General features: G+C 40.4%; 1 protein-coding gene across 3 annotated transcripts in view; it reads right to left on the bottom strand.

The window, feature by feature from the left end:
- Nucleotides 1-15,744, bottom strand: part of BDP1 (BDP1 general transcription factor IIIB subunit) — a 180,297-nt gene that overhangs the window by 140,425 nt on the left and 24,128 nt on the right. For all 3 annotated transcript variants that reach the window (XM_077462491.1, XM_077462492.1, XM_077462493.1), the window contains exons 3-8: nucleotides 15,222-15,331; nucleotides 11,271-11,330; nucleotides 10,048-10,176; nucleotides 7,208-7,338; nucleotides 6,997-7,091; nucleotides 5,619-5,673 (exon numbers count right to left, since the gene is read on the bottom strand). In XM_077462491.1, coding sequence (XP_077318617.1) covers nucleotides 5,619-5,673; nucleotides 6,997-7,091; nucleotides 7,208-7,338; nucleotides 10,048-10,176; nucleotides 11,271-11,330; nucleotides 15,222-15,331 — 580 coding nt within the window. The remainder of the gene's footprint in view (nucleotides 1-5,618; nucleotides 5,674-6,996; nucleotides 7,092-7,207; nucleotides 7,339-10,047; nucleotides 10,177-11,270; nucleotides 11,331-15,221; nucleotides 15,332-15,744) is intronic.

Raw genomic sequence — 15,744 nt, 5'->3', positions numbered from 1 at the left:
CGCTGTGTCCCAAGCGTCGAAAGAGTGGGACGACATCCCAGAAAGAGAAAGCCACCTTGCACCTGTCATTTTACTATATGGCAGGCGGTGGTTAAAAAAAGTCACTAAACTGTCAGATGGTCCATAGGTTGCATTCATGGTTCTTTTTTTTTTTTTAAACAAAAATAAAGTTTTATTGAGCATATTGAAAGAATATACAAACAAGTACAAAGTACAACAGGGACTATTCATGAGGATAAAGCAATGACATAACCAAAGTGTAAAATATAAAAGGTCAAGATATTGAGGATTACCAAAACCTATTCCTGATAGAACTAATTATATCCTGATGGGGAGATAAATAAAAAGCCCAGTACAGTGTAACATAACTTGGTATGCCCCAATGTGGGGAAACATGCAAACATTGGATTTGAGAGTAAATGTGTGTAGCATGGGGTATAGAGAGCTGTACATGGTAGGTGAGGGTTACTCCTCAAGCCACCTGTCCCAAATTTTGTTTGATTTAGTCGGGCAACACGTGTAAATAACTTTTTTGTAGGGGAGGGGCCTAATCCACTGCTGAATGGTGGGGGACAACTCTTTGAGGACCTAGCTTTTTGCATCCTGGCCAAGAACAGGGACTCTTGCAAAAATATGTTTATATGATATTTTTTCTCCTCAGAGATGGAGAGGAGGCCCCGTAAACACTGACTGGGGCATAGGGTCAGAGGGGAACACGTGATCACGGAGGAATTTAACCACCTGTGACCAATATCCTTGAAGGGAGGGACAGGACAGTATTAGCTGGTAACACATATTAAGACTTGGAAGGGGTGGGCCACCAAGCTACAGACTGAGGAGCATACAAGTGTAAATACCTGTCCCTGTCTTCTTGATTGTAGTAGAAAAAATTTGATAAACAGAAGCAATATAATACAGGGTTAGGTCGGGCAAAGCAGTGCCAACCAGGTGAACAGGGCACCTCAGAGCTCGCCATGATGGTTTGTGTCGGGAGGGGCCCCAAATGAACATGTAGAGAATAGATTCCATAGATTTAAAAGATACATGTAGGGATGTATAGGGGGGCATGCAGAAAAAAAAGGTAGAGCAATTTGTGCAGAAGTATCATTTTTACCAAACGGATACATCTCATAATTGCAAGGGGGAGTCGGGACCAGGTCTGCGTTTTTGTTTTTAAGAGATCATATAGGGGTTCCATGTTGAGGCCTATGTAAGCTATGAGAGACCATGAAATTTGTATGCCCAAGTATCTGATCCTGCTTGCTCTGACCAGGGGGAGTGCAGCTTGTTCTGCAGTGGGGGCATGTACATCTAGTGTAAGAATTTGGGATTTAGATCAGTTGATCTGTAATCCAGAATATATCCCAAATTGCTTGATAAGTTTCACAGCCTCCTGGAGTGAAGGGCCAGTGTCCCCCAGGTATAGAAGCATGTTATCCGCATATAGACTGAGGACCTTGGTCACCAACCCCATGCAGAGGCCTTTAATGCTCTATAGCTAGGGCGTACAGTAGTGGGGATATAGGGCAGCCTTGACTTTTACCACGGGAGGGGGCCTGAGATCCTACCACTGACTTGGATCTGGGCAGTGGGAGCCTGGTAGAGGAGTTGGAGCTATTTGATAAAACTTCGGGCCGAAGCCAAACCTGTAGAAACATTCCCACAGGTATCTCCATTCCACAGAGTCTAAAGCCTTTGCAGCGTCCAGGGTAACAACTACCTTGGATCCAATATCGTCATGTGTAGATGGAAGATTCATGAAGAGCCTCCGGAGGTTAAGCGCTGTGTTCTTGTTGGGCATAAACCCGTCTGCTTAAGGATCTATTAAACCGAGTATTACTTTGTTAAGTCACAGGACAAGGATCTTGAAGTCTAATTGTAGGAGAGAGATGGGGCGGTACGACTCGGGGGGGGGGGGGGGGAAGAGCGGATCTTTCCCTGGTTTGGGTATTAAGACCGCCAGAGCAGTCACCCATAGAAACTGGGAGGGTGGCAGAGTCAAATATGTGGGTATATAGCACTTGCAGTTTGGGGATGAGGAGCTCCCTGAATTGGTCACAAAATTCTAGGGGGAGTCCGTTGGAGCCAGTCGTCTTAGAAGGTGGAAGATGCGCAAGTGCCTCTTCTATGCAGTCTGTGGTGATTGGCGCCTCATGCTGACTAATCAGAGTGGATAAGGGTGGGAAAATCAATGTCCTGGAGGAATGCAGTCAGTTCATCTTGAGAGCGACGGGCAGTGGAAGTGAATAAGTCAGAGTAAAACAGCCTAAACTCATCGGCTACTTGAGAAGTGTCTGTGAACATATCTCCAGAAAGCAGAAAGCGGAAGCAGGAAAGGAAGTCCTACTCCTAACAAAGCCTCTCCCCCCCCCAAAAAAAATGACATGCCAAATGTGGCATGTAAGGGGGCAAGGAGTGGGTGGAACTCCGCTTTAAGAATGTGGCTTGGATTACTTAAAATAGAACAATAATATTTATCTACAATATCTCCCAGGAAATATACAAAGACTATTTTTTTTTTTTTATTATGAACTATACAAGTTAATTGAAAAAGCTGATCACATTAGCCTCTGGAGCTAGACAGTCTGCTACTAGGGGCTCCTGCTATAGTCTGTTGCCTACTAGGCTGAGGAGGGGGAAGATCACGGTTTGTATTGTTAATTGTAATTAGGTCCTCTGCTATTATTTGAAGGCTTGCTGTGTTTATGCTTATGATAATGTGTATTGGCTGCAGTTAGCTTAAAGTAGGCAAGGCTGGTCTGAAATGTCACATCCAAGTCATCCAGGTGGATGGGATTAGCCATGGGTCAGCCCTACCTCGTTAGCTAAACCATTGTGTGATGTTTTTGGTAAATCTTTGGGTTTTGGTGTATGTGGGGACTTTTCAAGTGTATAAAAAAGCTATACCAATAGCCCAATAAATCATTCCATGTTCAAGCTGTGTAATCGAGCCAGTCGCGCCTGTTTTTTAGTAACAATATGTGGCTGTAATATCTGATGTTCAGACTGGAGGAGGCTGAATATTGACAGAAGTACTATAGCGGAGTGCGATGGGTTCCGTGACACTTACTAAAAAATATTCCGTTTGGCTTTTTCAGAATGTAATTGGTTTGTGAGTCTAGACTGCAGTCTCACAGGGGAAGAATTGGCTGCAGATTGGTCAGTGATAAAAAATCTGCTCAAGGAAACGCAGACGGTCTTCCGCCTGTTAAAGTACAATGTTGGAGGAGGTTTTGTGTCTGTTAATACGTGAAGAGAGGATCAAGCGGGCAGGTTGTTTTGCAAGCATGGTTCTTAAAGACCACAGCTAGCTAGGCCTCAAGTAATCAGTAGTGAGGATGTAATCTAACTGATGGCATGTGAGCAGCACGGCTCTAAGCTCCATCACGATCTGCAGCCCATCCTGCTATCCCTGACACCACCACTCTCCCTCCTTCTGTGCTGTGTGACAGCGACTTAACTAGGCACAGAGCATCATTGTAAAAACGGATCATCAGCAACTAAAATCATGGGAGGCAGAGTGGCAAAGTTCAGCAGGGACAATATGGTGCCGGTGCCTCATGTGCAGCATAAGTTACTGATTCCCAGCCAGGGGAGTCTTGTAATGCTGCTAACTTGAGTGGAGACTCCCTTCTGATCCCTTCTCACCAGTGGCTCTCATTGAGCATCCCAATGACCTGCTGGCTTCCTCCCCTGCTGAACAAACATTAAAGTGGAATTCCAGGGTAGTACTGAGATTAAATCTGCCCCCATCCCCACCCCCCCTTTAAATCCTATACTAACTAAAGCAGGGGTCAGCAACCAGTAGATCGCAGCCAGGTGATTGGTAGATCGTGGTCTGGGCTTGCTGACCCACCATCTCAGAGCATCACAGAGTGCAATGAAGAGGGACTACTTGTAAAATTGGATAACAGCAGGGAGCAAGAGCTGCATAAGCCGATGCCTCCTCTGTAGTGCTGGCTCTTGTCCCATGCAGAGTGATACCAACTGCACTTCACCACTTATTCTGGCTAGTGGTCTCCAGAGTGGTGCCAGCAGCAGGAAAGAAGAAATTTTCAGGTCAGTGTGAAGCAATACACTGGGCACAATAGTATAGGGCTGCTTTCACACCTGCCAAACATGACTTGTTCAAGTCAATGAGGTCGCTCTGCAAATGTCCTGCAACCTTGTGCAGTACAGCAAACAAGGGGTCAAAGCAATCAGCTGTGTTTAGCTTTCTCACCACTTGCTTTTTAACTAACCCCTTGGACCCTGCTTAAGTATGCAGTTGCAGGGCACTTGCAGAGTGGCCCCATTTACTTGAATGGGTCACAATTGGCTGGCAGCACCCACCAGAAGCAACAGGGGATTTAATCTGCGGCACGTGTACACCTTTGGTTGCTGCCTCAGCAGCTAAAGGGAGTAGGGATTGGGTTTGGTAAACAGCAAATCAACCACAGGGTTTTACCACCCCAACTTTGTGTGAACGAGCCCTAAGGGTACCACTGTCAAATGCAACTAGGGGCTCATTTACAAGTGCAGCAGATATCTCTGTTCCCCTGAAAAGCAATCCAAGTTTTTTTTTTAAGCCCCGTTCACACAGCGATTTCACAGTTCCAAGTAGCATGAAAAGTCACACCCTATTTTTGGCAATGGAACCGTTCTGATCAGTGCGACTGCGACCTTTGCAGTGCTGCACCAAAATTTTGAAAAAAGGGTTGCAATATTTTTTTGTGATTTTTAAGTGCGACTTGCCAGTGAGGAGGGAGTGGGAGGCCAGGAGCACCGGCGGGGGACCCAAGGGTGTTCTGTGCAAATCCATTGCCCAAAGCTGGTAAGTATGACATAACTTTATTTTTTATTTTTTTTATTTATTATTTTTAACTTTTGAAATAAAAAATAAATTATCAAAATCAGATTTGAATTAAAAATGGCAAAAAGAAAAAAAAAAACACTTTCTACTAGAAAACTAGGACTAGGACAGTACCATCCAACAGAAAAAAAAAGTATATAAAAATGTGTACTTTATTCTGTTGGATGGTACCATCAAAGTCCGGGTAATTCTCTGTTAGATTTTTTTTTTTTGGACATTTTTCATTCAAATCTGATTTTGACTTTAAAAAAACAAAATCAAAATCAGATTTGAATGAAAAGTGTCCAAAAAAAAAAAAACAACATCTACTAGAAAACTAGCCGGATTTGATGGAACAGAATAAAGTACACATTTTATATACTTTTTGGTTTGATTGTACCATCAAAGTCCTAGTAGTTTTCTAGTAGATAGTGTTTGTCATTTTTAATTCAAATCTGATTTTTATGACTTCACTTTATTTTTTTATTATTTCAAAAATAACAAAACATGTCATACTTATCAGCTCTGTGTAATGGTTTTTGCACAGAACATCCCTGATCGTCCTCATAGGGATTCCTTATTCCCAATTCTTGCTTGTCAAATTTAAAGTTCCCTACAGAGCTAATAAGCCATTTGCATAAACCACTGACAATTCAATGGTATTTATACTTATAAATGCATCTCACATTCTACAAAAACATACATAGTAATTCATTTTTATTTTAAGATCAAACTTTATTTACAAATGACAGCTTTTCTCTGAGTTTATTTGTAAAAAAAGACTTACTAAATGCTTTATCTATTCTCCAACTATTTGCTCTCTCTTCCCTCTTAAACTTGTTCTGCAAAAGAAAAACCATGAAATGCTATGTTAAAAACATCATCAATAAATGATTAGCTGAACAACAGTTTATCGCATGCAAAATTTCAGTAAACGCTATATTTTACATAATTTTTTGCTAAAATGTAAAGGATGAGGTTGCTCCAAGTAAGGAGAAACCAGGCACGTCAAGCCTTAAAATGGATGTAAACCCAAATTTTAATTTTTTTTTTGATGTCATAAAGCAGAGTATAAGATTACCTATCATTTGAGCCCAGTCTTGCCACAAAGAGTTAATCCATCTCTGAACAATCCTCTTATTGTTCAGTGAAATAAATCTTGACAGAGAAAAACTTTGTCAAATCATCCCCCTTGCTGTGAGTGACAGGTGATTTATATATCTCATGCACTAGCCTAAGAGACAACATTGCAGAAGTTCAGTGTAAGAAATACACAGGAGAATATGCATATTGACAAGGGGAGTGTAGAGGTGGGCGGGGAGTCTACTTACATCACGACTCCACCCACCGAGCTCCAGACAACAGACCTACCCACAGAATCTGCAGTTTTTCATTTTCTGAACAGACAGAGGGGAGACATTTGGCAGGTAGGGATACATGCAGGAGGCATGTATATCCTTATAGATAACCCCTATGGCAGTAGTTTAGAACGGATGACATTGGGTTTACATCCACTTTAATTTGCGCTCCTGTAAAATGGTAACACGCTTTTATATCCTGCCACACTTAAAAGCCCTTGGAGGCCATTTGAGTTATGTGTAGGCACATCCCTGAAGCATGTGCTTATATTCATATTTTTCTCGAAACTTTATTTTTCACTAAACGGGACAAAGTCACATTTACACTCAGTGGGGAGTCCCAACAATTGGCTGCAGGAGGCAGCCCTATTGAAAGCAATGGGAGACTGCTTGTTCCACAGTGAATAGCGGCTGCTTGCATTTAATCGCTATGGAGCGATCACTGCAAACGATCAGCCCTGGAAGAAGACTGTTCATTTGTTTCTCATATGACAAAGTGGATCAAATCCAAAACGGTGTTTTTAGCATACCTGTATTTCACAAATAAATGGGATTTTTTTTTTTTTGGTTGGAGTCACCATACCATGAACTGTGCTGAAGCATCCACTGCTGACCTCCATAAAGTGGTTACGACTTTGGCTGGAATACTAGCATACATTATATTTCATTAGTCTTGTGTATTCCACTAAACTCTATATACTCAAGCTGTGTACCCTCAATAGCAAAGGAAAACATGGTTTTGTTTTAAATCGACATAGAACAATAAAATGAATAAAAATTGGTAGGCGTGATAAATCCATTGCTTACCTTGATCTCAATCCTCTCCCTATGAGGGAAAAGCTGTCCAATCATTGAAAAGTCTGTTCCCACCATGCTTATTGCCAAATAGAACATATCAGTTTCTGAAAGACAAGTAAAAATGCACACATGAAATACACCAGGGAAACGATCCACGATAATGGCAAAATGTGTGCAGGTGAGCATCAGCAGATTAAAAAATTAATAACAAGCTACTGACCTTCCTCAGACCATGGTTTAGAGTAGGTGCTCTTTCGGAAACTAGAGTAAGTAGTTGTAGAGCCTCGCTCAAATATTGGATCATTCCCTTCCACTATTGGAGCTTTACCTCTGCTTACTTCCACAGTTAAACTGCAAATAAAAAAATAAAAGAAATAAAAACACTTAAATAAGGTTCACGCTACGATCAAGATATTTTTCTGTGAATGACCTTTTTTTTCTTCCTAGGTCAAGAAGTCACACAGAAGCCTTCAATTATAATGTAAAGACAGGGCAGCACAGTGGCTGAATTGTTAGAAATGAGCACCACTTTGCAGCACTGGGGTCATTGGTTCAAATCCCAAACATGGCACTATCTGCCTGGAGTTTGCATGTTCTCCCTGTGCCTGCATGGGTTTTCTGGAGGAGCACTGAATGGAAATTTTGGTGCAGAAACCACAAATTTGGGATGCACTTGGCCAAAACCGAAAATGACAGTTTTAAAAAATATATATATTTTTATATATATTTGTATTCTAATTTGACTCTTTAATGAATATCATGAATTTAAATATGAATTTATTGTCGGACATTATCAGCACTTTTAGTGCAAGAAAAGCTCAAGAAAAATGCATTCCCTTAAATTCTATGTACGTATGTTTTCACATTGTCCATTGTGCTTCCATTATGGTGTTAAAAATCTTGCTTGCTACATTTTTGGTCAGAAAAAAAACAACAAAAAACAAAAACAAAAAAAAAACACTGCACAAAAAATGCTCCTCCAGCTGAAATGCACTGAAAACGCAGCAAGAACGCATCAATAATGCACCTGTGTTACGTTTTAGATGCGGTTTTTGAGTCACATGACCTATAAGAACACACTATAAGCACAGTAAAATCGAGGCAAAAATCGCAGGACAATCACGTGTGTTTTATCGCCACCTTTTTGTTATTGGCAAAATGCCAAAAACACAATTTTCCGAAAGTTTCTGAAAGGACGATGCTGCTCTAGTTTAGGGAGTTAGAGATCTTAGATTGTAAGCTCCTTGAGAGCAGTTGTGTGAATGTACAATATGTATTGTATGTAAAGCGCTGTGTAAACCGATACACAAGTAGCTATAATAATAAACATAAATAAAAACCATTTAAAGCTTCTATTTTTTCCCCTGATAAAAACAGGCATTTTCAATGTCGTTTGCATGTTAAATTGTTAAAAAAATAAAATAAAAAATAAAATAATGTAATTTACTTTTTTTAATTTTTGGTAAACGTAGCTGAGGTGGTGGATTTCTGCAGCCCCTGGCTAGACAGTGCTGGAAGGGGTGGGAAGGGCTAAGCAAACCTTTTACATTATTTTCCTAAGCTCCGGCATATAGAGCAACGAACGGTCAATCTGTTAGTTAAGTGTCGCTATTCACTGATAAGACGAATGACGATGCCAACATCTATGCAGATACAGTAAAAGCAAGGGTGACAAGACCAATTTGACTGAAGGAGGAAGACGGCTGTCCCCCCCAACAAGACATCCCTATTTAACGGCTCTACTGGCAGAATAAACATGAACATATAGGGATACTTTTTTAAGGTGCATGTACTAATAAAATGGATCCAAGGAGGTATTTTAAAAAAAAAATACATTTTATTTAAACAGTGATTAAAAAATTGTCTAAACATAATTCCAAGACAAGTACAATCCTTATGAATACAGAAGATTTTATCACGTTCACAACATGTTTCAACCTCAATCTGGGCTTCCTCAGGGGATGCGGTCCTCTTGGAACATAAGCCATCACAGGATTTGAGACAAATCAATGACAATTCAAAAAGTCTGCAGCTGCCACAACAAGCCAAGGACTGCAGATGACCATAGGAGGGACCAGAGAAAATGGTCTTGCAAAAACACAGAACACTCAGGGACAGAGAGTTTACAAGGCAGTATACTCACATATGGAGCCGATGTCATGCAAAAATAAAGGTGTCCCTGCTGAAACCACAGGGACACCTTTGTTTTTGAAGGATATCAGCTCCATATGTGAGTCATTGATTATAGTGTACACATTTCTCTCAAATCTGGGAAGGCTTGTGTTCCAAGTGGACATCATCCCCTGAGGAAGCCCAGATTGAGGGTGAAACATGTTGGGAACTCCATTAAATCTGCTGTATCCATAAGGATTGTACTTTTTGTAATTGTGGAATTGTTATTTAGACAATTTTTTTATCATTGTTTAAATAAAATGTATATTTTTGGATCAATTTATTTGTATATGCACCATAAAAATCCCACAAGTATTCCTATATCTATTAAATGTAGGGATGTGGTGCTAATTGTAGTGGCTTGCCGGGATTAAGAATTTATCCTATTGGCAGGATAAACAGGAATTTACCAAATATCCCAGGAGGTACAGGTATAAAATAACGATGCGATATAGAATATCCATACTGAGCTCGGTTTTTCTAATTTAAGGCTAAAAATTTAATTTATTTTATGAAACTTATTTCAACCGCTTTATCCCTAATTAACAGAATAGAAGATAGTTACTATCCTGATGTTTCCTTTTTTTATTTTCTTCTTTCTATACGCTTAGTATCTTTATCCTTTCATGCTGGTGGAGGAGTGGCATGCACTTGTTATACTCAGGCGATGTGTGTACCTGCCCTGGGATTGCATGTGCCAAGAAGCAACGTCTATTCCTAACTGGTAGGGGTGGGTGGAAATAATATGTACGAGCCTGCTTAACAACCCCTGCATCACTTACACACTACCAAAATGGGCAATCTAAGCCGGTTTCTATAAACAAGATTCCTTAATTATCCAATCTTTAGCAAGCAGAAAAAGATAATGTGCTGAGAGACTCATCATACCTCTCCTCATCAAGAATAATGGAGCCGTCCTCTGCCACTTTCACACGAGGTGCCAGTAACTGGCTATCATCCTCCTCCTCTTCATCCATGTCATCATCCTCATCATTGCTAATGTTCTTTACTGGTGTCCTGTTTTGGTAGAAAAACCAGACAGTTACATTTTGGGAAGGGTAATCTTTAAAGCCCAGGTTTACCTACAAAAAATAAAAAATAAATAAAGCACGAGACATTGTTTACTTTCAGTGCAACGTGTCCCTTGGTGCTTTTTTCCTCTAGGTCAGTAAAATACATTTTCTGTCCTCTAATGGCAACCCCGCCCAAACCATAATCATCCAGTATGACATGGTTTAATAGAACGAAAACCTTTTTACAGGCTTGGGAAGGAAAGATGTTACCGCTCCAGGATGACAAACAAGTAGTAAACCTCTCCACCAGCCTAGAAGTCACAGGTGCTAGCAATTGCTTGTAGCAATAAATAGGAAGTGGTTCTGGACAGCCGCACTCTGAAAAAATTGCCTTTTTATTCAAAAATCTAATCAAAATGAAAGATACATGCCACAGCAGACAAAAGAGCTCACGCGTTTCGCAGTAGTGCTTACTCATAGCCCTTTTTACAGGCTTGCTCTTATTAATAGCGCTCAAAATGAATAGCCCACTTTACGGACAAAACACCACTCTCCTCAAATATATATATATGCATAAAAAAGCCCAGGGAAAAAAAAAAAAAGTTCTCAATCCATGCTTCTGATGCTTCCAGAAAAGCGCAACGCTTGAAATCCTGTGAGAACATGCTGGGCTCATGAAAATGGGATTTTGAGTTTCAAACTTAGCAAAGAGGCAGCAATGAGGCCTTCATCTGATGCAATTATTTATTTTATTTACAACTTTTCCTATTGTTTCCTTTTCATACAATATGTATATGGGGGGGGGGGGGAGAGAAAGGGCTGTAAGTTAAGCAGACTCACCATTTTCATGACGGGTCCACTTTAAAGAGGAGTTCCAGCCCAAACACTTGTTTTTTTTTTGTTATAGAAGTAAAGGGCTAGAAACTTTGTCAGCCATATGCAATACCACAGGAAGTGAACAGTGAAAAGGGGCACAGGTTACAATCGCCTCTAAATTAAAATTGCTTTAAATAGCAGCTGACAATACAATTTGTAAAGAGGACTGGAATGGTCGTGAACACCATATACATAGAATTACAATGCAAAATTGTTCCTCACCCACTGAGCTGAGATTCTGTAGGAGCCTTTTCACTACTTCTTGTCTCTGCAAAGGAAGACCTTTGTAAGGAAAGGAAAAAATAAAATAAAAATGAAGACGGAAGAAGAAACAAACTGTCAATGTCACAAATGAACAAAACAAAAAAATATATATATATTATAAACGAAAAAAAAAATAGCGATTTTGGCTTACTTGTAAATGCTGCATAGTACAGAACACAGGAGCAGGTAGTCAGACCATGGGTTATATATACAGGCGACCTTCAGGTTATTGGACACTGGCAAAGAACTTTGCTAAAAACACCTCTAGTGCACACTCCTAACTCTAGAGGTCGACCGATATATCAGCCAATATTTGCCATTTTTTTATTAATTGGCATCCACCGATATGTTCAGTGCGACTTACAAAAGACTTCTGTAATATAAGTCAATGTAAGTTGCCTGAAGACATCAGTGAAGCAACTTTCCTCCTCTCTGGGCAGTCTGCCAAGAAAAGATCAAAGATACAATGTTTCTTCTTCAATGGACTCAACTCCCTGTGTAGAGTTCTCAGTTTAACCATTTAAAGACAATCTTTTCTGACACTTGTTGCTTACAAGTAAAAATCCTATATTTTCTGCTAGAAAATCACTTAGAACCCCCAAAAATTATATATATATTTTTTTGCAGAGACCCTAGGGAATAAAATAGCGTTTGTTGCAATATTTTATGCAACGCAGTATTTGCGCAGAGGTCTTTCAAACGCAAATTTTTTGAAAAAAATCAGATAAAATCACAGATAAAAAAAAAAAAACACAGTAAAGTTAGCCCTTTTTTCGTCCAAAAGTTTTGAGTACCTGTTTTTGTGTATTTTATAGTTTTTATTTTTAATCTAAATTATACATACAAGTGAACTGATTGGAGGTTTGTTTTGTTTTTTGAATGTAAGAAATTTTCTGTATCACTTATTACTGAAGGCTGCTTTCACACTGGAGCGGGCAGGCGTTGATGGTAAAACGCTGCTAGTTTTAGCGGCACTATTCGGCTGCTAGCGGGGCACTTATAACCCAGCTGGTGGCCAAGGAAGGGGTTAAATGCGCTTGTGAAGCGCTGCTGCCAAATCACATTGCATGCGCTTCAGCAGTGGTGCCCATTCATTTCAATGGGCAGGAGTGGTAGAGGAGCGGTTTACACGCTCCAAAGATGCTGCTTGCAGGATTTTTTTTTTTTTTTTAACGTCCTGCCAGCGCATCTTCTCATTGTGAAAGCACTCGGGCTTTCACACAGACTGCAGGGGAGCCGTTTTGAAGGCAATTTACAGGTGCTATTTTTAGCCTAAAAGCGCCTGAAAAATGCTCCAGTGTGAAAGGTGTCTAGCTTAAATTTTATGAGATGAAGGGAAAAAAATAAAATAAAAAAATCGGCCTAACATATTGGCATGATATATCGGCCATCGGCCGCCGCGATTTCTAAATATCGGCATCGGCCAGAGAAAAACCCATATCGGTCGACCTATACCTAACGCCACCTGTTTTGTTTTTTTAGCAAGGAAAATGTGTGACCAAGGAAAATAGGGGAGGGTCCTGTGCCTTCTAATGTACCCCAAGATCAGAAATATGCAATTAAGTTGAAATTCCCTTTAATGTAAACAAACAGTACAGGTCACGGGTGCTGGTAGTCACAGACCATGAAATGTCCCCAAGCAATAAAATAAAAAGGGGTGGGCAACAATATAGCAAAATAGAACTGCCAACAGGTCCACAAAAAACAAGGCCAGAAAAGATAAGAGCTTGAAGCACCTTGTGGTCAAAGCTCACATCAGATGAGGCCTGAACAGCCACCTGGTAAACCTGGGGAACACGTGAACAGAGGACTTAGTGGTGGCTTTGCAAATCTGAGACACAGATGTTTGATGCTGAAAAGCCCAAGAGACGTCAAAAAAATTTGGTGTAATGAGCTCTACAAGGGAAAGGAGGAACTCCTAAGGGTATAAGCCCTGCAAATAAGTGGTTTGATCTAACTGGCAATGGTGAGGTGGGAGGCAAGGTCTACTCTACGAGAGCCTACAGAAGCTGTAGTTGCTAAGTAGACCCCGACAGCCCTGAGCCCTAAGCAGTGTTTCCCTGCTTTGTATTAGAGCGGGACAGAGGGAATGAAAGATATCGTCATTGAGCTGAAAAGAAGAACCCACACCTTGGGTAGAAAACAAGGTCTTGGTCAACGGGAAATCTCTAATGGACTCAAGGAAGGAAAGGGGTCTCCGAAGTACAGACAGCGCCAGGCTCAGATCCCAAGTTGACACAGGAGGTTAATATGGGCAACTCCCTGAAGAAAAGTCTTAATTGAGGACTGTGAATTTTGGAAAAGAATAGCTAAGACAGAAACTTGGGGGGTACTCAGGGCCAAACGCTAGTCAAAACCAGATTAAGGGAAGGCCAATTTACAAACAATAGAGTATTCCCTGGAACTCAAATGTCTGTCCTTGCATCAGGACAAGTAGGATTTCCATGTGCAATAGTATATCTTGCCTGAGGCAATTGTTCAGGCTCTGGATAAGGTGGGGGATGTCTGAGTTAGATATACCCCTATTTTTCAGGACCTGGGTCTTAAAAGCTGTGCAATTAAAACCAGAGCCAGAGAAGCAAGGTGGAATAGTAAATCTGGTCTGTTTGAAAGAGGCCGAGGCTCATCCGCCAAGGGTCTGAGTATGTCTGTATCATAATGACCTTCTGGGCCAATCTGATGTGATGATAATCATTGGAACCCTTTCCCCCGCTATCTTGCATCAGGTTCCCCCTACTATTAACAGTTTCTGGCAAGTCATGGGATGCAGAGAATATGTTCTTGGTAGGGCTGCAACTAACGATTATTTTCATAATCGATTAGCCGATTATGGTTTCAATTAATCGGTTAATAACATTAAAAAAAAAAAAAAAAAAAAAAAAGGTAATTTTGCTGTAATTTGCATTTTTTTTTTGGGCCAATTTGTTGTTGGGCAGATTAAAAAACAAAAATTGCTGCAAAAACACGATTACGTGCGTATATTGAACCAAAAAAACAAAATAGCACCGTTTTGCGTTAAAGAAAAAAAGTCCTCGTCTTTTCCAAATATGCAGCAGATGAAGAAATCATGGATGTGAACGTGTCCCATAGGAAAACAATGTAAATGAACTGTAGTGTGTTTCTGCAAAAAACAGAGACCCAGGCCTGAGATGTTTAGTAACATAATGGGGTTAAAAAAAAAAAAAAACTAGTACAAAAAGAGCAAATAATCGCTACTGTAAAGGGTTCATTTTTTTATTATGGGGCAGTGAAAGTAATATTTACAGTAGCGATTTGCTCTTTATACTATAAAGGGCTCGTTTTTTTTTTTTTTTTTAACCCCATTATGTTAGTGGCCGATTAATCGATTATGAAAATAGTAATCGATTAGTTGTTTCGGCCCTAGTTCTTGGGTCTATGCATTTGACAACTTTGGAAGTCTGCATGCCAAAATGTCCACACCAAAGATGCAGATGGCAGAGAGATCTGGAAAGTGGTTGAGTTGTTCAGTAGAGGGTCGTTATCCTGTGACATGGATGCCCTGGGTCCGTAGAACAGCAAATTCTGCAGCACAGAAGAAGGTTTTTTGTTACCCAAATGCATAGAATACATTAAGGTAAAAAAATAAAAATAAAAATCTTAAGGCTTTAGGACCACTTTAAATTACTATTATGTTAACACAAATATAATGTTTTACTGAGAGGGTATTGTAAAAGTTTTGGTCAGATCTACCTAAACTCCACAGTGTTACAGATTGCAGACACATGTACAAATGAACTTACATCTTCTGTTTAAAAACTATAAAATGCATTAAGACGATTAACACATTTCAACAATCTATCGTAAATCTGTGGGTTTACATTTACTACAAAGCACAAGAAATCAGAGATGTCGTCAACAGGCAATGAAACATACATGAGCACCACTTACTTCATAGGGTTACTGTCAGGAATGAAGTATATGAAATCTCTCATCACCATCTTGGATCGTTCTAGCTCTCCTATGTTGCTTATAACTGGATGCTTTGCCTTCCATTCTTTCTGCATTGAATAAAACAGCATTATTAAAAATAAATATTTTATTTTTCCAAGTTGATAAGTCATCAAAAAGTCTAACATACTAAATGAAATGTCTCAGTTAGGGCCCTTTTCACGCGGACGCGTCTGTGTACGGGCTCTGTTTTGCTCAGCAGGGGAATCACTCCGTCGATCCCGCTGAGCAGTCAGATGACAGGTCCGTCTCTGCACATTATGCTGGGACGGACCTGTCAGAGCACCGCTCTCCTCTATGGGGGGAATCGGATGAAGACGGATCGTATAGTATGTTTTCATCGGATCGACGGATAGAAAAGTAGGGTTTCCATCTGTCACACTTTAGCGGATCTGAGCGGGTCAGATGTCAGCGGACATCCGTCGTTTCAAAGACCTGTATGGAGCGTCCGTTCAGGACCGCC

Source organism: Lithobates pipiens, unplaced genomic scaffold (assembly GCF_037356315.1).
Source record: "Lithobates pipiens isolate NorthernLeopardFrog02 unplaced genomic scaffold, aLitPip1_a1.2 Scaffold_3, whole genome shotgun sequence".
NCBI lineage: Eukaryota > Metazoa > Chordata > Amphibia > Anura > Ranidae > Lithobates > Lithobates pipiens.
Note: the sequence above shows the minus strand (reverse complement) of the source record. Positions and strands in the feature narration are given on the sequence as shown.